The sequence below is a fragment of the Uranotaenia lowii genome, chromosome 2 (assembly GCF_029784155.1).
Source record: "Uranotaenia lowii strain MFRU-FL chromosome 2, ASM2978415v1, whole genome shotgun sequence".
Classification (NCBI taxonomy): domain Eukaryota; kingdom Metazoa; phylum Arthropoda; class Insecta; order Diptera; family Culicidae; genus Uranotaenia; species Uranotaenia lowii.
Window position 1 is genome coordinate 312,723,908 of NC_073692.1, and position 23,022 is coordinate 312,746,929.

A 23,022-nucleotide genomic window follows, 5' to 3' on the forward strand; every position below is an offset into this window, starting at 1 on the left:
CCCGACTGCGAGGCGATAAGCTGGTATTACGTCATGCTGGGCATATGGTCATCGACACCGGTCCCATCCCACCGTTGATTGAAAACTACAACCAACAACAGAACAAGAAGAAGAAGAAGAAGATGCTTATTAAAGTGATTTGGCTGAACGGGTACTCAAATGCGTCAATCGGAGAAAGAAAAGGAGTTTTCTCGATGTCTGCCAAACCTATAGGTGAAGTGATGACTGTGGTCTGGATTCAAGAGTGGATTCAAGATTGTTCTCACGACAATCTATGAAACTTTCAGTAGAATGTGTGGAAGAAGAAGTGAATGGATGTCAGATGAAACCTGGAGGATTATCAAGACTAAAAAGCCTGGACAAACTCCCTTGTCAAAGAGGAAGAAACAACAGCTATTGACAAATCTAACAGACTAATTAAAAAAAGAACAGCGATGATCAATGTAGCCATCGAAATATTTCGAAAAGTAAGTACTAACTAAAGTAAAATAAGTATAAGGAACATTATTCAGAATATTTCTCACTTACCTCCAACTTTTCCGAGTGTATTGGAAAAACTCATGTTTGACCAAACGTTCAGGGATTTGTTTCGGATCATCCACTGAGAAAAATCTAGTACTCATAATTTATTCTTCGGAACCATCTTGATCACTGCTTTCGTCCGTCGATTCCTTGTCCGCTCTATTTTGTCCACTATATGCTCCCATCAACATAAGTTCACTATCACTCACTTCCTCACTGTCGCCGGCCTTTTCGGCGGCTTTCCGATCCGATTCTTCCTGCTCCCTCCGAATGCTCATGCCTTTGAGTAGCTGAATCGTGTATTTGTTGAAATCGCATCTGAAAGAATAACAAAAAAAAAATCATGAGTTATAACAAAAGAGTTAGAAAGTTTTTAATCGACTTACATTCGGTTCAACATCTCGTACTTCCTGTTCAGATTCTGGTGCAGCACCACTAGCGTTTGCTGCGTCAACACGTTGTCCAGTTGACCTAACCGAGTAAGAAGTAGATTGGACCACTTCAGGTAGAACTCCACGTGCGGGCTGGAAGCGAGAATTTTAGCCACAAACTTGAGGGTCCGGTGGGCGAATTCGTCCGGCAGCGATTGAACTAGGAGCTCAACTAGTTGGAGAAAATACATAACATTTTTTTATCGAAGATCGTGAGGAAAGGAAAGATTTTTGAATTACCATCAACATAGGGAACCTTCTCGATGACTTCATGGATCAAATTGGTTTCGTTTAGCTTTAACGCCATGATCAAAGCACCGGAGTAATCCTGCTTTTTCAGAAGTTCTCTAGTAGCTTTAGGGGTAATTTCCACAGACAGTTGATAAGGATCAAACACGATACCTTTGTTTAGCGAGTACATTAGCAGACCTTCGGTGGACGCAGCTGCCCAAGATTGACCACTTGGAGAAAACCTTACGGCAAAGACACTTACTTCTGGCTTTTGATTACGAGCAGCCAAATCGCCTTTCTTAACACCCGGAAGTTTGATGGCAACGCGACCACCTTCCAGTTGTTCACGATCTTCCACCAGAGCCATATTACCGAATTCGGTAAGATTTTTTCGATTGATGTACTCATCCATACCATCAAGGCTACGATTCTGAGTAATTTGGAACTTTTTCAACAGCATTGCTTCCCTTACATTGTAGATGCAAACGTATTTGGAACGACCTCCTGCCAAAATGCATTCTCCGTCGGCTGAGTAGCAAATTGAGGTGAAACACCTGTTGAAACAAAGTTTGAATATTAGAAAAAAGCTAAGTTAAGAGCTATGCCTATCTACTTACTTTCCCTGTAAACTTTTTTCTGCAGTACTCATTTCAACTTCCGACACGCTACCGCCCATATCTTTCCTTCCCTCGATATTCGAAAGTTGTTGGGTTGTTTTTACATGGAACACCGTTATTTGACCGTTCAGAGTAGAAACGGCGACTTCTTCGCCATTCGGTTTGAAAGCCACACAAACTACATCTGAACAGGCATCTATCGCTTCATGAGCTCCAGAAGTCTCCAAACAGTCCCAAATTCGAATGGTTTTGTCCCAGGATCCGGATACCATGGCCGATGAGGAAGCGACCGGTGAAAATGCCAACGTTACAACGGGTCCTTCGTGTCCGCTCAGAATTTCCAACAAGTTACCGAGCTTCATGGACCATAGGTAAATTTCGAAAACATCCTGCCCTCCAGCTGCAACCAATTCACCGGATTGATCCACTGCCACCGACGAGAACTGCACAGGTTCCGGCGAAGTGAACGTCCTAAAATTCCGGTACCGAACAATGTCATAAGCTCGCACAGTCCCATCGAGAGAAGCACTCGCAAAGAACTTTTTGTTGCCGCTAAACTCGATCGCCATCACAGAACTTGAATGTTCACTGAACGTGACAAAACAAAAACCGTTGGAGATATTCCAGAGTTTGACTTTTCCGTCGAGGCCACCGGTTGCCAACAGTTGTCCATCCGGCGAATAAGTTACGCAGTTTAGCCCAGTCGAGTGGCCTTGTTGCTTCATAATATACTGCTCACTCTGCCACTCCCAGACCAACAGTTGACCTAGATCCGATACACCTAGCGAAATCCAATCGCCGGTGTTGTTAAAAACCACTGAATCAATCCGTGATTCGGAAATGCTCAACGAATGGATCATACTGACATCTGGCAGTTCATGTAGATAGAAAACTCCGGTCGAAAAGGCCGTTATAAGAATTCGTAGCTGTTTATGATAGGCTGCAGATGTTACCACGGCCCTTGGATTTTCTTTGCGCGCTTCATCAGCCAGATAGTGTCGAGCTAGACGTTTGTAGAAGAAATCTTTTTTCGGTTTCTTAACCACCAAGGCACCCTGGCTGTCGCGGGCTTCATCTTTGTTGAAGTTACCTAAAATATAAAATTCTCATTAACTTTCCCATTTCTAAAATTATCCCAAAACATACCTTGAACATGCTCAATCACTTCGTCCTGCGGGCGACCCGACTTTTCAAAATCCTTATCCAGCTCAACATCGTCTTCCTGCTCTTCATCGTCATTTTCTCGCCTCTTCTTAGCCTGCGGATCAACTTCCTTCCCCGACTTTTTATACCCGGTAGAAATGTCATCAACATCGGTGCTGCACTCCCACAGCATCAGCTGTCCATCTCTGCTGATCGTATTGCAATCCAGATTTTTCTCCTCAAAAAAGCACCCCACAATAGTATCCCGATGCCCCCCGAGAATAAATGGCCTAAAGTTGTTCAGGAACTCCACACCCTGAACGCGGACCGAATTATCCTTGGACCCCACCGCCAAAATCTTCGAATTACATGCCCAATCGATGAACGTTGTCTCATCGTAGGCAATCTCGAACGCTCGCTGAATAACGAACCCATTGTAAGTGCCACTGAGTTCCCCGGGAGCTCGGAAAATCAGCACCGCATTGTTGACACAGGCACCAAAAAATTTCCCATCTGGACTGAACCGAAGCCACCGGACCTCACCCTTGAATTTGTACCGATGGATGACGGTGTGCGAGATCATACTGATCATCTGAGCTTCCCCGGATTCGTTAACGGCCACCAGAATACACCCATTCGGGGACAAATCTAGTGCCGTGTAGTTGTATTCGCTCTCCAGCGAAAGGGTTGTGGATTTATTGCTAAAACAAATTTTCGTTAGAAAATGTCATTATTAAACTTACATAAGATCATACTTTTTCAAATCGAAGATCGTGATACGGTTCCCCACCGGACTGATGACGGAGTTTCCATCCGGGGTGAAAAGAAGATTGCCTTTTCTGTACACCGACCCCAGCAGGTTGTTGAACTAGAGGAAGGAAAAGTCACTCAAATAATACTATTTTAAACCAGAAATTGTTGCAAACACCTACCTTGTAAGCAAACTTCATAATGAACTTATTTAAATAATGATTGCTTCCGAGAAAACCACTGAAAATGGGCTTTAAAACTATTTAAACAAAACGCATCCGAATATGCGACCGTATCGTTGCCACCGCGCACGTGTTTTGATATTTCTGTCTCTCCCCGTTTGAGGGGTTTGTTTTGGATCGGTTTCCGCGGCGTTCCTTAGCGAGACAGTGGGCCAGAATGGGTGAATAAAAACTAGGTCTTTGATGGTATATTGTATTAGATGAAAGAAACAAAAAACCTGTTAAAAATTATAGTAAAAAAATAATTGATGCTTTTGAAATGCCGAACGTAATCGCCCATTTAATATCGAGCGATTTTTGAAATAGCACAAAGGTTATTTTTACACGTTTAAAAAAAAACTATGTGGTCAAGAAATCGTGGGAAAAAAAGTTATGGATTGAAGAAATTGTGTTATTTCGAAGAAAAGAGTGGCCAAAACGGTGAAAACGTTGAAGATTTTTGCCACTGTTTTTGTTGAAATGATACAACTTCTTCAATCCAAAAGCTTTTTTATCCCACGACAGATTTTTTTTGACCCCATAGAAACTGTTCTTGTTTCGCCAAGATCTTTCGAACCGTATATTGCTCATCCAAGTACAAATCACTACACATCCGAAAACCAAATTACCCATTCTGGCAAATTTCCAAATCTTGTAACTGATTTTGTACTTAAAACAACTTCTTTGGTTCATGAATTTTTACTCCCACGGTTCATTGGAAAGAACATCAACTTCCATTTTTTTAAGGCACATGAAACACAGAAATGTTACCAAACCAGCTGTTCAGAACTTTAATAGTTCTCATAGAGTTCGCTACAAGTTACTAGAGGGGAAAAGATTTTCGATTCTGTGTTTTCTCGGTTTCTCTTTACTAAACAAAATGTGAACTTTGAATGCTATTTACGGTGTGCCAAAATACGTTATTAAAAATAAAAAATGACCACCAAAACGGCACTCGACATTCGAAAGATATAGTATTCAGGCATCTATCCTGAAAATTTGGAAATGTTTCATCGGGCTTTTTTGAAATTAGAGCGATTTTAAATTTTAAGTCAATTTGCATTAGATTTCCAATGGGGTTTTTCGACCTTATTTTCTATGACCATGGATTTTTCTGACTACACATATTTTATGACAATCACCAAGTTCTATGACTTTATTAAAAATTTCATGCCCGACAACTTTGTGGAAGACCGGAAAAAGATTTGAGTTGATCCTGAAAAGTTATTGGTAATTTTCTAAAACATTATTAGACTGATTGAGATTTTTCCATGTTTCTTAAGTTTTTTTTTTCAGTTCCGCTTCACTAAAAAGCGAATATCTTCCCAGGCGTAGTTTGAATCGTTTTTGGGTCTTCGATAAAGTTGTTTGGGATAAAATTTTCAGCACAAATGTGTATGTAGTAGTAAATCTATGGGTTATAGTCATCATACGAGCTTACAGCTCTTTGAAACCAACTGCTTCTGTATCTGCCCAGAATGTGTTCGAAATGAAAGTTGACAACAACTTAACCTTCCCATGCCGTTCGCAAAATATCTGTAAAAAAAAATTCGGGTCTATTTGACCTGCTGTTTGTTATCGCTCCCCTGGCCACAAATGATAACCGATTTTGATGATATTATATTCGTTATTTAGGTAATTTTATCTAGTTTCTCAACGTTATGAAATTAAGTCAATATGTTTTAGGAAATTACCGGTAGTCCATCCCGAATGAAAAAGGTCAAAAAAAAGAGCTCTTTTTGAAATGCTTATAACTTCTGAACGATTTATTGTTTTGATCTAAATTAACGATTTTCGAAATTGTTAAAAATTTACCTTTCTACAGATGTACAAATATGTGGGGGTCCAGTGGAAGGTTTGGCCGCTATTCCAGAACTTCCGGTAGAAAAAATTCATACTTCAAAAAAGACACCCAATTTTGGCTTTGCATCGCTGTATCTCGCTTACCAATGGACCTATTCTCAAAATTCAAATTTTAGTTTTTTTTCGTCAACGCTATTATTATTTTCATAGAACAAACTTTGTTTCTAAAAATAAATCAGTTTTTCAGTATATCTGAATGAAACTAACAACTTTTCTGACATTTTTCAACTCTCGCTTTGGTTGATGGGTTCTCGGGGTTTTGTCATGGTGATTTCTCGGAAATTTTCACTAGAACTGTCCACTTTTTATATACCAAGAGATTCATTAGAATCTGCCCTTTCGATTGGTATACTTTTTGTGAAGTTTTCCAAAAAATTGTAACAACGTTTTTCCAATATACTGAAACTTGTCAGATTTCAACCAGTCCAGCATACATTTTCAGGCGGTTGGCGTACTATTTTAGCACCCCTTCGCGTAGTCACAAGAGAAACGAAATCCTTTAGCTCTTTTGTCGCTCTCCAAACTTACCTCCCAGCAGCAACAGAAGGAATCGCCGTGCCGCGTGGCTTGTAGATTAAATTTTGATTGATTTTGCTCATGCCGATACTTACGTAATGAATGTTTTATTGTAGGATCGTCATTGATTTGCTAATAAATATTTATCATAACCAATGAAGTGCTTCAATCTTTCATTCAGTTGTATCACCTACTTGTCTTATTCGAATATTTTTGAAAAGTATTATTTCTTTCACTAAATTCCGTCAAGCATTATATCTAAAATACAAGTGAAACTTGAAAATAAGAGAAGATGATATCTTCGATGCCCTGAGATTATGGTCTGCCGCCAAAAATCTTTAAAGTACACTATTCATCCTCTTGAATCCATGAATTTTTTCCGGCCTTGATTAAAGCTTTATCTAAAGTATTGAAAATCCATATCATTATAAAATAGAATTAATTAGGGGAAAATTATATTCAGAATTCTAATTTAGAACTCAGAATTCACAATTCAAAGTTCAGAATACATAATTCTGGGTTCACGAATGCCAAAGCGTTGGTAAAGTGTCACAAATAAACAAAAACAAATAATTCTGGGTTAAGAAGAAAGTATTCAGAACTGAAAATTCAGCATTCCGAATTCCAAAATTTCAGAATCTGAAATCTCAATCAAAATATATTGAAATTAAGAATTCAGAATCTTGAGTAAAGAATTTAGAATTGAAATTTTAAAATGTAAAATTTTGAATTTATAATTGAAATTTTTTAATTCATAATATAGAATTAAATTGAGGAACAGTTTAGAACAAAGAATTATAATAAAAAAAACGAATTTTCTACAAGTTTTGATAATTTTTATAAAAATTATAAATTTGAAAATTCTAAATTCTAAGTTTTCAATTCTTAATTTATTATTTCAAAATCTCATTTCTGAATTCTTAATTTGTAACTCAAACTTCTAAATACTAAACTACGAATTCTAAATTCAAAATTAAACCCTAATCAGAAACCATAATCAGAAATCTGCATCTGAAATCTGAATCTGAAATCTGAATCTGAAATCTGAATCTGAAATCTGAATCTGAAATCTGAATCTGAAATCTGAAATCTGAATCTGAAATTTGAATCTGAAATCTGAATCTGAAATCTGAATCTGAAATCTGAATCTGAAATCTGAATCTGAAATCTGAATCTGAAATCTTTATAATATGAAAATAAATAATAAATTTCACAGTTGCAGAAGATTGTGCTTGAATAAAATGGATTAATGTATAATACCATCCATAAAATATAGGTACCTATGTAATACAAAATATAAAAAAAGATTCAAACAATACCTACAAAAATAAAACATTCATTACGTTATCAGCATCAGCACAATTAATTACCAAAGCCATGCGGCGAGACGGCAGTTCCTCCTGCTGCTGGGTTGGGTGGTAGATTTGGTGAGCGACAAAAAGAGAGCTAAGGAATTTGTTTCTCCCGCGGCTACGTGAGGGGTGCGAGATTTGTACACCAACCTGCTGAAAATGTCGGCCAAACTGATTGAAATCTGACAGCTTTCAGTAAATTCGAAACACGTTGTTACAAATTTTCGAAACACTACACAAAAAGTATGTCCATCGAAAGAGGAGACTCTAATGAATCTCTAGGTATATAAATAGTGGCCAATTTGAGTTCAAATTTTAGAGAAATCAAGCTAACAAAATCCCGTAAGCCTACCAACTCGAGGGGAAGTTAGAAAAATGGCAAAAAAGATGTGAGATTCATCACGATATACTGAAGAACTGAAATTTTTAAGGAACCAAGTATGTTCAATGAAAATAATAATAGAGTTGACGAAAAAAAACTAAAATTTGAATTTTGAGAATCGGTTCATTGGTAAGCGAGATACAGCGATGCAAAGCCAAAATTGGGTGTCTTTTTTGAAGTAAGATTTTTTTCTACCGGAAGTTCTGGAATAGCGGCCAAACCTTCCACTGGACCCCCACATATTTGTACATCTGTAGAAAGGTAAATTCTTAACAATTTCGAAAATCGTTAATTTAGATCAAAACAATAAATCGTTCAGAAGTTATAAGCATTTCAAAAAGAGCTCTTTTTTTGGACTTTTTTCATTCGGAATGGACTACCGGTAATTTCCTTCAACATATTGACTAAATTTCATAACGTTGAGAAACTAGATAAAATTACCTAAACAACGAATATAACATCATCAAAATCGGTTATTATTTGTGGCCAGGGGAACGAGCGCAAGAGCTCGGGTCAATATGACCCGAACGGCATATTATCGGTTTTTTTCATGGGGCCATTTCCGGTGGTCACCGGAAGTTGTCTGGTACTACAAATTGTGTATTCAGCGGCTCTGCATAATTGTTCCCAATTTCAGATTTTTCCGATTTTTTTGTCACGAGTTATGATGAATTGAATGTACGTTTCGGGTCATATTGACCCGAGCGGCGCGGGAAGGTTAAGCGTGAGGAAAACCCTTAGTATTACACGAAACTTCCGTAAAATGGGTTTACATTTTGAGCCTAATCATAAAGAAAAGTTAGGCTCATATAACCGGCAATTAAAGGATTTCTTCGAAATCACGAAGTTGGGTGATATGGGAGGAAACGAAAGCGTCAAAGAAGCACCTGTAGTATACTGCGTCAATGTATGTCAATGAAATTATTCAAAAGATTCGAGACTCGCGAAATATGACTGATGAAGAACTAATTTTTAAATTCGGAATGGACGGTGGAGGTGGTTCTTTCAAAATTACTTTGTCGAATAGTTTCAGTAAAGTTAACACACAAAGGCACCAGTTGGAAACAAGTTGTCTGTATTTTGGATATCGATTTTTATAAAAATCATTTAACGCCCATCCTCTTTTTGGGACCTAGCATTACATATTTTCTCAACCAGAGATAACTGCTGCTGTTTCATGGTTTTCCTCTGACACACTTTTTTTTTACGAAAAAAATCGATGAAAAAATTATAAGAATATTCTATTTATACTCGATAACGATCAAATGTCAACGAAATTCAACTCAAGTAATTTATTCCTTACATTTTGGTTTTTTTAATAGTATTTTTCTGGTAGTTTATTTTTCAATAACGTTTATGGTTTTCTCAGTATGTTGTTCTGTTTTTGTTTGTTATTTTTGCTGTGAAATGCATGCTGCCTAAGCTGTGTGACTTCTGGTGTTTGAGTATTTTTTTTTACTTTTAAAACTTCTTACAATACTATAGGGAAAGTTTTTCGTTGTAAGCGCACCATAATTTATAAACTAGTTTTTATTCATTTAATATTTACACAATCAAGCGCTGTAGTTTCCCTCTTGTAGTTATAAGATAACACAAAACGCGCGTTAAACAAAATGGTTGCCCATTTTGCCATTCAAACGTAACATCCTTAAAGGCTATATTTAGTGTTCGATTAGTTTTTTTTTTAAATCGAATTTCGAAACCGAAACATTGGACCAGTTTTTGTTCATTTAGGCGAAACATCCTTGCACGCATTATATGGCAACGAATGTGTGCGGAGCTTTCGAGTATTTGAGCTCAGACTGCCTTGTGAGCTTCAATCGTGACCCTTCACAGTATTTTGATTTAACGATTTTTGCACAGTGAGTTGAGAAAGTATTTTGAAAAAGCAGAAAATAAATTTCGACGATTTTCGTTTATTGAATCATGTATATCGAACTTCAGTTGAAAGTTCATTAATCAAGAGCAAGATTATTAGAACACAAGGTTCTCTGACTTTGTCAGTAAGTAGGCGAGGAGAGCACGGTGAGGTTCAGTGAGTTTGTTTGTAAACATCGGTAAATTTGTTTGAACTGGAGGGCTTTGTTGTTAAATTGTGAAAATCTGGCACCTCTGCCACAGTTGTAAAATCAAAATGGCTGAAAAATCGTGGATTAGACATATCGTTACACCTCGCCTAACACACATAGGTCAAGAGTTTTTAAACTGTTTTGTTATAACAGTGATGAAAAAAATACATTTTATGCACGTATCAAAATCCTTTCTCAACTCACTGCGTGTTCTTGTATCATGTTTTAAGTTAAACTTTGGTAACTAGCTAATTAATGTATCACAATTTTTTCTTACCAGCTACTAAATATATACGTGTGTGTGTTTTTTTTGAAATTTTATTTGGTTTATGTATGATTTGGTTTGTTGTCCTCTGCAGATTAGCAATAAGTTTTTCTTTCTGTATCTTACATATACTGAGTAAAACTTTAATAATTTTAAAATTCGCATTCCGGCTCTCTACAGTTTTTGTTAAAGCTAACGATATTTTTGTTATTGGTTTTAATTTTCTCTTCATAAATAGTAATTAGCCCTTTCGATGAATTTGCGAACACATCGAAAGCAAGGTGTGAAAGCTTTCGAGTATCTTTTTTGACGTTCTTTCTGTTTAGTTTATATATTTTTTGTATAATTTTTAATATTTCATTTTTATATTTGTTTTATATTAACATTTTCTTCGATCTCGTGTGCTCAAAAATTCTTTAAACTTTTTTTGTTTTGTGAACGTTAGAAAGGCACAGCATTTGATTTTTTTTGTCAGTTTAAATTTTTCAACTTCTTTCGGAGTCTAAAAATTTGAAACAACTTCCATTTTCGGCTAAAGAACTCTAAATTTTCAACTGATGCATAAATACTGCACGTTATTATTTTGTTCCTCTGATTCGGCGATGTGTGCAATTCTATGAAATGCGTTTTGCGTTATTTTTTCTCATTTTTTCTTCTAATAAGCATGGCGGTTTCCATGTTTGCTGAAAATGTAAGCAGTTTTAGTGTAGTGATTTTTCAAACTGCTTAAACATCTCAGTGATCTTAATTTATACTAGCATAAGGTACTTATTGCTTTCACAGCGTTTTTTTTTCTTTCAAATTTGCTTCTCGCTTTAGGGAGAATGATAATTTTGATTTTCAATTTGATAAGCTTCTAACTATGACTTTGTATCGGCGTGATGTGCTCATTTTTCCACCTCATATCTCAATAAAATTACGAATTTAAAACTGGTTTAACGATAATGCAATCGATGTACTGTGATTGAGTCGAAATATTTTAATAATGTTTGAAATCCTTTTTTTTGTATAGAAAATAAATTCTTGTATCCCGATTTTTAACTCTAGCTATTCAAATAAGAAATTTCGGATAAACCGACACCTTGTTAAAACAATAAAACAATAAACAATCTGAATCCTGAGTCTGAATTTTTAATTTGATTTCTGAGTGTGAATTTAAGTTTGAATTTTGTCTAAACTTGCTTTCGGAGTCGGAAATCTGAGTCTGAATTCTAAAACGGAATCAAAATTATGAAACTGAATTTTGGTTTTGCATTATGTACATATTTGAATTCTGAATTTGAATAGAGATTGTGAATGAAAAATCAACGTATTGTTTTCATTTTGTAGTTGTATGTTTCGATAATAAGTTTCTGCTATTGTCTTATAAATAATTCATTCGGTAACTGAATCTGTCTTTTAGGTTGGTTGGAATAAATTAACGTCTAAAACTTCGCACTAAAATCGATTGACAATCGATTGTTTCGGGTTTCGGTATCTTACACGTCATGTAGAACCATGTTTTAAAAGCTTTACATTAGTTAAACGATCGCTACAACCTCTCACTCGATGTTCGCAGATGACTGATTCTTAATCCTAAAAAAAATCAAGTTTGGATAAGTGTGGTGGGTGCTAATGAGTCGAATTAAATATGATCAACGATAATATTCAAGGGAGCTCCGAAGGGCAGTGTGAATAAAAGATTTAGAATCGAATGGAGAGAAATTTGAAAGAAGTTCGGAAAAAGTAGGTAGTATAGTAATGGGTAAAATAGCATCTAGTTCATTTTTTTCTCTAAGGGGAGAGGTGTCGTAGAATTGTGGCTGTTCGCCAGTTAAGAGTCCTACTTGGGGTGCTATTGTAAAAGTTCTACGCCTCCGAGTTCATTGAAGATCAGGAGGTTTTGAATATCAGTATTGGCCAGTAGAGTATGACGAATACTAGGAATAGTCCGGGAAACACTACCCGGGACATTTTGTCGATTTCCCGCCACATGATTTTTTCGATTCCGGTGTCCGTGTCTGTCCACGCCACGGAAAGAATACTCTGGCGGCGGGTCGTTTGCCTCACAGGTGGTGGCTGCGGGCCACCATTACCCTGAAGGGACACCTGACCAGGGGTAGTTGGCGTCTGGGTTGGTTTTCGGGGCCGCACATTCACCGTTCCACCCTCCCAGTTGGCGACCGTGGTACATTGGCCCTTCTCCATGGCACTGATCCGCATCGGAAGTATTTTGGGGACCTTGTTCACTTGGTACTGGTACTGGACGTCCAGAACCTTCACGACCACAAATTCGGCTAGCGCTGAGAACACGAACATCATACAGCCGGCCATCCATAGGTCGAGAGCCTGAAAAAACAAAAATTTCAAAACTAACCATATTCAAAACAAAACCCCCAATCAAAATCACCTTCACGTAGGCAACCGGAGGAATGTCGGCCCGCATTCCGGTGAACATGGTCACCAGCGTTAGCATGCAGGTCACCAGTAGCGTCACCCGGCCGGGAATGGCGTCCAGGCCGAGCCAGAAGCTGAACCACGACAGCATCACCACCAGAGTGGAGGGCGCGAAAGTTTGTATCAGGTGGTGGCCGATCTGGCGCTCGAACCGAAAGTACACTGCTAACCGGGAGAAGTTTCCTGAAAATGAAAAATGAAAAATTTAAGTTGACGTCACCGTAAACCGAGTCAAATCTAAAATTCGGATATACCCCTTATCTGCTTATTTTTTATTTTAATGAAGAAAATTTTCCAGCTGCAAATGTGGAAAGTAATCGCTGCTACTGCAAACCTTGGGGGTTATTTTGCGAGTAACTGACGTGACTTGCCAAATTTAACCTATTGGTACTGACGCTAACGGTCTTCACAACTAATCTAAAAAAAAATTGTTTTTCCAAAGACTGTTCCTAAAGTCAGTGCGACGAAGTGGAATTTGGCAAGTCACGTCACTCGACTCGCAAAATAACCCCCCTTACCTCCTTTTACTAATATTATCAAACTCCTCTGAAACAGCGACAACTCCTCTGAAACTGAGCTACAATTCATAAAAAAAACTATCGTGTCTTTCACTAATTTTGCTGAGTTATCATTCTTACGTCTTACTTGTTTTTTTTAGAAGTTTCCGGAGCAATACTCAATATGAGGACAACAGTATGACTATAGCTTGGGCAATTCAACACACCACGAGAGCTAAATAGTCAACCCTAAGAAGTCAATATTTGACGATACGGATACAGGAACACAATTTACAAATTTTATAACTTACTTACTTACTTACTTACTTACTTACCTACTTACTTACTTACTTAATTACTTACTTACTTACTTACTTACTTACTTACTTACTTACTTAGTGATCCCGCGCCGATCCTCCGGCGCATAGGGCCGTGATAAAAGACCTCCACTGTTGACGATCCGGAGCCAGCGTCTTCACCTGGTCCCAGTCAAGATTCTCGTCGACAGTTCGGATTCCAGCGACTAGGCTTCGCCGCCATGAGTTTCTGGGTCTGCCTCTTCTTCGATGTCCTTCTGGATTCCAATCTAGCGCCTCTCTGCAAATCTCGTTTTTATCTTTTCGCAGCGTGTGCCCAATCCATCTTCACTTACGTTCCCGAATCTCGATTTCTAGCTCCCTTTGATGACACCGGCGATGTAGTTCCTCATTCGAGATCCAGTTGCCAGGCCACCGAGCACGGATGATATTCCGCAGGCAGCGGTTTACAAATACTTGCAGTTTTCGCGTCGTCACCGCATATGTGCACCAAGTTTCGCACCCGTACAGCAATACGGATTTGAAGTTTGAGTTGAAGATTCGATGTTTCGGAGACTCCCAAACGCAAAACGGGCCTTTCTGATCCGGGTTTCGATGTCTTTCCTGGTACCACCATCAGGCGTTATCTGGCTACCAATTTTTTTTCCAGGATTTTCATCCTTTAGGATGATTCATCCCTGTCTGGCTACCAAGATACTGGAAGCACTCCACTTTCTTAACTTGTTGCTCAGCTACCATGGAACTGGAGGGATTTTCTGTGTGGATCTCTATCGACTTGGTCTTTCCGACATTGACTTTGAGACCTGCTGCCTTGGAACTTTCGGTGAGGTCGTCAAGTTTGATCTGCATGTCTTGTTGTGTTTGGACGAGCAAAACAATTTCGTCTGCCAGGTCAAGGTCGTTCAGTTGCTCAATTGATGAAGGATTCCACGGCAATCCTCGGTTTGGTCTACAGTCAATCGATCCAGTCAAGATCTCATCCATTACGATGAGAAAAAGCAGCGGTGACAAAATACATCCTTGTCTCACTTCAGCAGTTACCGGGATTGGTTCGGACAAGACACCGTCGTGCAAGACCTTGCACGAAAATGCCTCGTATTGTGCTTCGATGAGATGGACTAGTTTCTCTGGGACTCCGCGTCGTCTTAGAGCCGCCCAGATGTTTTCATTGTTAAAACGGTCGAATGCTTTTTCGAAATCAACGAACACCAGCAGAAGAGAGTCCTGGAATTCGTTGATTTGTTCCAGTATGATTCGTAGCGTTGTGATGTGGTCCACACATGACCATCCGGATCGAAATCCAGCTTGTTGCCGTCGGAGTGTAGCGTCGATTTTCTCCTGGATCCTGTTCAGGATCACTTTGCAGAGTACTTTGAGGGTTGTACAGATCAACATTATGCCTCGCCAGTTACCGCACTCTGTCAGTTCTCCTTTCTTCGGGACCTTTACAAGGATACCCTGCATCCAGTCGGCCGGAAATGTTGCAGTATCCCAGATGTCAGCGAAACGACGGTGCAACATTTGTGCTGACAGGGCAGGGTCGGCCTTCAGCATTTCAGCAGGGATGCAATCGATCTCAGGCGCTTTGTTGGATTTCACGTCTTTGATTGCCGCTTCTATTTCAGTCAGCGAGGACGCTTCCGAGTTGATGCCATTAATGCGACTTACTGATGGCGCTTCGAGCTACGGATTCTGTTGGCCATCGCTATTCATAACTCGGAAGAGTTGTTCGAAGTGCTCAGTCCATCGTTTGAGCTGATCTGTTCGATCGGTCAATAACTGACCTGCTCGGTCTTTCAGCGGCATTAGTCCTTGCACCAATGAGGCGACGAGAGATGTCATAAAGTAATCGGATATATCCATTGGCGGCGGCTCTTTCTCCCTCTTCGGCTAGGGAGTTTGTCCATGCTCTCTTGTCTCGTCTACAAGCTCGTTTAACTGCCTTTTCCAGCTCCGCATATCGTAAGCGGGCGGCTGCTTTGGCTGATCCTATACATGCCTGCTCAATTCCGACTTTCGCTTTCTCCGATCATCGACCATCCTCCAAGTTTTATCCGACATCCAATCACTTCTTCTTCCACGAACTTTACCGAGAGTACCATGGCTCGTCGTGATAAATGTTGGCATTTGTCCTATCACGGCGAATGTAAACAACACACGCAGTTGCAATTAGACGCTAAGAGTTTTACATGTATATAAACAAGCGGGTTACGCATAATAAAGTCATTCCAGTTTTAACCTTCAAACAGTTAGTTTGTTCTCTCCTTTCCACTCCGAAAGTGCTCCCTGCTGATGGCTCTCAACAGGTTATGGGCCCAGCACTAGTGGAAAGGAGAAGAGTGGAATCGGTAGTGGTATCCAGCCAGGAGGAAACCAATGGAAGGGCAAGCCAGCGCCGGGAATCCAGAGGAACGTCGTCGAGCCAGAACCGTGTAAGGTTGTCGGATCAAGAGCTTGGTAGGTCGTCGGACCGGGAAGCCAGCTGGAGGTCGACAAGCCAAAAGACACGGGAGGGAGGTCGTCGAACAGATGCTTTGGAAGGTCGTTTGGCAGGAGCCATTGGAAGCAGACCGGAATCACTTGTGGGTCGTCGTGCCGGAAGCCATGGAAGGTTGGCGGGCCGGAACCGTGGAAGGTCGTCAAGTTGGAAGCCAGGTGGTGATCGTCAGATCTGGAACCTCTGGAATACTTACGAGCCGAGAAATACGGGAGGTCGTCAAGCCGGTGGCATGGAAGGGCGTCGGACTGGAACGCCAAGTGGAGGTCGTTGGGCTGGAGCCACTGGGAGGCGTCAGGTCTCAGGAGGAGCTTCGAGGCAGAGAGTTTCATTTCGCTGCGAAGGGCCGTGCGAGCCGTGAGAAACGGCATCGGTGGCAGGAAGGGTGCCGGGCCAGACGGAAGGTTGTCATCGAGCGAACTGGAGGATGGTAGTCGAACGAAACCGGAAGAAGGGTCGTTGAAGTGAAGGCGACAGTTAAGGATGGTCCGGTACGTTGCTGAGTTTTGAACAGCGTGTGTTGAGGAGGAGTGTTGGCATTCGTCCTATCACGGCGAATGTAAACAACACACGCAGTTGCAATTAGACGCTAAGAGTTTTACATGTACCGTAAACGGGGAAACTTTGATCAGCGGGGTAACTTTGATCAACATGAAATTTTTGCAGATAATCATCATTAACTATGTATAAAGTTAAAATATCTAAAAACTGTTTACTACGTTTGATAGCCTGTAAATTGAGTTACCAATAACCTAAATTTTGTTTTTATTAGGAGATTTTTTATATTACTTAAAATATCATTTTAAAATTTTGAAATATCTGGTTTTTCGAAGGCTTACAAACAAACATCTCTCCTGATCAAATTCATGCATTTAGGAGCAAATGGGTTGTTTTATGTGAAAGTTCAACTTTTTTCTTCGTTTAGGTTTAGTTTAAGTGGTATTTTTACGGTCATTTGATGATAATTTTTGGATAATGAAAACGAACGGTCAATTTTCCATGAAAAAGCCCGAATAGAAAAAATCGCTAAAACCCCTATCAAATGGTTCATTTGAAGAAACAAAGAACATGGGCATAGTACGAGGACTTGCATGAAGGTAAAATTTTATTTGTTTTTGAGGCCAAAAAATATTAGGAAAGGTTTATAATTTTTGCCCCTAAATGTATGCAGCAACATTGTCCATCTTTCGAGTATAAGAAAGAAAACATTGAAAAATTCAATTGAGTCCAAACAAAAAAAATACAGTTTTCGATGATTTGAGCCTTCTGTGCTTAATGGCATCAAAACAATAAATTTGATGATGTTGAGATACGTAAAAACCAGAGTGATCAAAATTACCCCGAAACTCGAAATCTGGTTTTGTAACAAACATTTAATTATAACCACCAATGTAATTTGAATTTACTGCAATCAATGATCATGTTTAATACTCCTCACCTCAGTAAGGGTTTTAAAGCTTTGAGGTATTACGAAAGAGCAAACCCTTCCAAAATATTCGAAAATGAATGAAAAAAGTGATCAAAGTTCCCCCAGTTTACGGTATATAAACAAGCGGGTTACGCATAATAAAGTCATTCCAGTTTTAACCTTCAAACAGTTAGTTTGTTCTCTCCTTTCCACTCCGAAAGTGCTCCCTGCTGATGACTCTCAACAATAAAGGCATTCTTGATTCCACACCACTGTTCTTCGACTGTTCCGTCTGTCGGCAATTCCGAGGCTCGGGATTCTAGCTGTTCAACGTATGCCCTTTTCACCTCTGAATTCTCCAACCGGCGGACGTCGTATCGACACCCGACTCTCTCCTCGCGCCGTTGGACACGCGCAACTCTCAGTCGTATCTCGCCAAGAACGAGGTGATGGTCAGATGCAATGTCTGCGCTTCGTTTGTTGCGGACATCAAGAAGGCTTCTTCTCCATTTTCGGCTGATGCAGATGTGGTCAATTTGATTTTCTGTTCGGCCATCTCGGGATACTCAAGTGACCTTATGTGCTGGTCGATGGGGGAAGAGCGATCCACCGATCACCATGTTGTTGTTGCCACAAAATTCTACAAACAGCTCTCCGTTTTCGCTCATCTGTCCTAGGCCATGGCGCCCCATGATGCGCTCAAGGTCTTGATTGTCGGAGCCAATCTTTGCGTTGAAGTCGCCCAAATGGATTTGAATGTCACCCTGCGGAATTTTCTCTACCACGCTGTTCAGTTGACTGTGAAACTGCTCTTTCTCCTGCAAGTCGGCAACGTCAGTTGGCGCATAACACTGGACCATTGTAAGGTTTTTAACCCGTGTTCTAAATCTGGATACGATTATTCTTTCGTTTATCGGTTCCCATCTAATGAGGGCCGTGTAGGCCTGCGGGCTTAACAGGAAACCAACTCCTCGTTCCCGAGTAGCATGTTCTGCTCGTATGCCATAGAGTAAAACAGTACTTGCCCGGACTGTGTCTTATGTTCTCCAGTGTTAGGCCAACGGACTTCGCTCTGTCCCAGAATTTCAAGCTTGAGGCGACTAGCCTCTCTAACAAGTTGTGAGAGTTTGCCATGTTTGGCAAGGGTTAAAACGTTCCAAGTTCCAATTCGTGTCCGTGTTTTCATGCTAAAAGTTGTCGCCAAAGTTCCAGGTCGGTCTTTTTTTTCGAATTCCGTAACAATTTCAAGTCGGGAACAGTAAGTTGTTAGCCTAAAGTCCCTATCCCGCGATGGGGCTGCCATCTTGGACTTAGCTGGCGGGAGCCGCAGTTCGTAAACTCAGCCGCTCGCTGCGAGACAGACGCTGTTTGAGCCGCCCCTGAACTGGAGAACAGACGCTCGGTTGTTTGTTGCACGCCGCCTCTGACCTGGGCAACTGACGCGTGCGGCCACCTTCTCAGTCTACATGCGACCAAAGCATCCACCGGGGTAGGGTACCCGATCTCCGCTTAGGTAACTCGCATTCCAGCCGGTACCATGGGGAGGTAGAGATAAGAGTTGTGGATAAGAGGTGATATGACCACAATGGGGTCTCGTGTTACACATTATCCACCATTTACCAGAAAAATTTTATAAATATCTAAAAATTCTGCTTTTGCCTGAAAAAAGTATAAAACGAAAGTTTTATATCGAGAACAAAAAAGTTGGTGGAAAAGAAAAGGCGTATGAAAAATTCAAGCTGTTTTGAAATTGTAAAAATGAACTTTATAAATTTCAGACTGAATCTCGATTAGGTGGAATTTGCACAGCGTTATCAAATCTTTCTCAGTTATTGATTTGGGTGATTTTTCATCAATGGCGACCGTCAAAAATTATTTTATGATATTGATATTCAGCATGGTAGATTTTCAATGATGATTACCGTATTTCTCTGGCATGTACCCGTCGGTTTCCTCCAGTTGCAGCGGCTGCCCCAGATTGTACTGCAACAGTTTTAGTTCTGGATTGAGCGTAACCCCGTTGTCGGCCCACTTGAGCCGGATCTTCTGATTGTGGTAGGAGAAGCTTTCGATGTAGATTGGACAGATCTGGATGTCCATCGGATACAGCTGGAACTCCATCTGGCAGGCGATGATGGCGTGCATCATGCAGGCGTACCGGACCGTCGAGTTTTTGTACAACGTCACCGATGAGAACTTGTGCGTCAGGGTTGCAATTTCTGGAAAAAGATGGTATTCGGAAAGGTATGTTTTCGATTAAAGATAAAACGATAAAATCGCGTTCGAAGTCAAAAAGTGTCAAGTGCTGCTACACTTTGCAGATTGCCTATCGAGACTATCAAGGCAGCTCGTTGGGATGGTTTTCTATCATGGGTATGGTTGAAACCTTTGTATTGAATGTGGCAAACTCTTAGATACCATTTTTTGTTCATTGAGGCACTATTCACTTAAATGATTAGGAATCGGACAACTGTTGAAGAAGCTCAAGCTGAGCATCTTGGCTATCGACATAAAACTACCACCTCAACAGGAGTGTAGCAATCGCAAGCATGTGACAAATGGAGAACTGAGGTACGGAAACATACAGATGAGAAACATTCAACTACAAATATTGACAAATAACCAACTAGTTAAACAATACGTACCTTCATTTGACGATCATGCTTGAGACTGCTGCAAACCTTATTGACGTTGCGTTTTTTGTGGTTTCTCTTATTTAGAGAGTCTCTTTGAAACATGAACTGAATTATCGATGGGGATATGGAATTTCAGTTTCATGATACTAATGTGAAAGCTGCAGGTGTGAAAGCGTGTTAAGAAATCAAATGATAAAATTTCATTTAACTATTATCAGCCATTTATGTTTTATTTAGGATTTTGTTTAAAAATTTCAACCGAGGCCGGATTAAAAGTGGGGGAGGGGGGGTCAATAAGGGGCAATTGTCCCGGTTCACAAGCAAATAGCAATATGTCTTCCATCGTTCATACGGGCTGAGCAAATCGGGAAGTTTTTCCAAAACCAGGCAGAATTTGGGCATTAAATTTTGAATTTTTTTACACAAAATCTGGACAAATCTAAGCAGAGCCCAATGATTATTCTAATATGAAATCAAGAAGAAGGTGAGAATTTTTTTTGAAACACGTCATTTGCGTTCAATTAGTTTTTCATGCAAATAAAATAAAAATTAGATAAAACTAGCCAAATAAATTGAGCCTATTTGATCATTAGGGGAGCGTGGGGATACTTGATCCCCTTTTCTTATTTTCACCATATCTTTTTGGAAAAATTAAGCAACTCGTCGTCTTTTACATTTTCTGACAGCTTGTAACTTCAAGTTTCTATGCTCCGAAAATTAGAACGATACTTGAACCCGTTTAAGAACTAGAAGCATTTTCGTGGGAGTAAAAAATTCAAGATAGAATGTTAATTGACTATTTTGGTCATGTTTGTTCTCATTTCACAATTTATAGCAGACATAAGAAGAAAATTCCATAACTTTGTCTGAACGCTAATAACATTGCATACTTAAAGGCGCTATTTTTTATAGTTATGAAAAAATTAATTATTTTTGCTCTTTTCTTAAGACAATTGTTTGATAAATATTAGTTTTTTGGATAAATATTAGTAATTTCGTAATCAGCAATCATAACGATCAATTCAGAAGAAGAATATGCCGTTTGGAAGGGGGATCAATTGTACCCAACTCTAGGGGATCAATTGTACCCATAATCAACATTTTAGAAAACTTTTTCTGAAAAAAGTTGAGAGTTTTCAATTGTTTTGAAAAAATGACATTATGAAGTTCATTTTACGCTCGAACGATTGATACATTGGAACAAATATTTTTTTCATGACTTTCCCATGTAAGGAACATTTTAAAGTGATGAAAAAAGATCTTCAAGTTACATTTAGTGAAATTTTTCAAACAAAGTTCAATTACTCAAACAATTATTTTGTTAAAAAAATGTAAACTGCAAGCATTGTTATTTTGCTCATTTTGGCACATTTTTCTAGAACATTCGATCTTTGTAAGACATTCCAGCTTCGAGATATAGCTAAGGAATCAAGTATCCCCAGGGATCAAGTATCCTCATTCTCCCCTAATGTTTTTGAAAATGTGGATACATCCGAAAAAAAGGACTTGTTTTTACAATATTTTGGCAACCAAGCCAGACCGTAGTTTGCTTAGATTTTCCCCTTTTACGTTACGTAACGACTTTTACGGCAGCTGGAATAACTTTTTCTTAGCTTTGTTCAAATTTGAATGGCCTAAAAGATTTTGAAAGAATAATTGCAGTACAGAATAGTTTGAACAACCTACAATTGTCTTGCACAATTAGGCCGGAGCAAATTTCAAATCCTTCTTTTGTCACTCGGAGTTGGAACATCGCAAGGGGGGAGAATAAAAATAATGCGAAAAACAAATTAATTTGAATAAATTGCACGAAAGCATGCAACAAAATTGCTTACTATATCATTGCACAAAACCTATAAATCAGGTAATTTTTTATCTAATAATTCAATAAAATCAAGTAAGACAAAAGATGGAAAAACTTCCATCTTCCAAAATTTGTATTTCGGTCTTGAAATCCTTTGGATATTTGAAAATTTTGTTTAAGTTTTCATAAAATACTTCAAACTTTATTTATTCCCCCCTTCACATTTTTTGAAAACTTCGAAGAGGGTGGTGACAAAAGAAGAAATTGATATTTGTTCCAGCCTTACTAGGTAGGTACATTGCATTACATTGTTTGCGAGGAATTTTATAAATATACAATTTATGGATAGATTCATGTTTACTAAAATTAACTAAACACTTAATACTAGAGATGTACCGAATAGTGATATTTATTTGGCGAACGGCCGAACACCGAATATTGACCCCTTTCAACTATTCGGCCAAACGAATATTCGACCGAATATTCAGTCGAATATTCGGTCAAATATTCTATTGATTTTTTTATGTAAAAAAACAATAGCGATTATTTAAATTTCCTTCTATTTCTTCCATATTTATGCTCCTCATGTTTTTGAGTCGATTATTTTCAATCAAACGATACTATCAGAAGATGTATGACAAGATTTTTTTTTCAAGTAGGGGTCTTTCTGATTTTCTAAATTTCACCAATAACTGACAGGACAGGACATCAGAAGACTTGTCGCTTCTAGGGCGCTTATCACCAAAGAGATTGTGTTTCTGTGAAATCTGAGACAAAATATGTCGAAACAGGTACCAAGCAATTTGAAATTGCTTATTTGATATCGAATTAGATGAAGGTCGAATTTGAGCACGATATCACTGATCACACTGACATGACACTTAGAACAAAAATTCGACCATTTCCTGTCTGATCTTTTTTGTCAAATTTAGCAGGTTCGCGATACCGACGGTAGCTGGCAAACCTGCGAAAGTTGACAAAATATGCCCAGTAGGAGAAATGTTCCTGTTTATCACGTACCGTAGAAATTGACAGTTTTTTTTAGAAAGTCGAGTGGCACTTTCT

The 23,022-nt window shown here is 39.2% G+C and overlaps 2 protein-coding genes across 6 annotated transcripts in view; both read right to left on the reverse strand.

The window, feature by feature from the left end:
• Window positions 1-583: 583 nt before the first annotated feature.
• On the reverse strand, window positions 584-4,007 carry LOC129745487 (periodic tryptophan protein 2 homolog). The gene is made up of 7 exons (XM_055738596.1): window positions 3,877-4,007; window positions 3,700-3,812; window positions 2,948-3,645; window positions 1,802-2,891; window positions 1,194-1,738; window positions 909-1,125; window positions 584-840 (listed from the first exon to the last, which is right to left on the reverse strand). The coding sequence occupies exons 1-7, from the start codon at window positions 3,892-3,894 to the stop codon at window positions 627-629; spliced, it is 2,895 nt and encodes a 964-aa protein (XP_055594571.1). The 5' UTR covers window positions 3,895-4,007; the 3' UTR covers window positions 584-626.
• A 5,098-nt stretch (window positions 4,008-9,105) lies between these two features.
• The window catches only part of LOC129748643 (glycine receptor subunit alpha-4), a 216,195-nt gene continuing 202,278 nt past the window's right edge, over window positions 9,106-23,022 (reverse strand). For all 5 annotated transcript variants that reach the window (XM_055743309.1, XM_055743311.1, XM_055743308.1 and 2 more), the window contains 3 exons: window positions 19,440-19,736; window positions 12,752-12,981; window positions 9,106-12,690 (listed from right to left, as the gene is read on the reverse strand). In XM_055743309.1, the coding sequence (XP_055599284.1) occupies window positions 12,235-12,690; window positions 12,752-12,981; window positions 19,440-19,736 (983 nt within the window). In that variant the 3' untranslated portion in view covers window positions 9,106-12,234. The remainder of the gene's footprint in view (window positions 12,691-12,751; window positions 12,982-19,439; window positions 19,737-23,022) is intronic.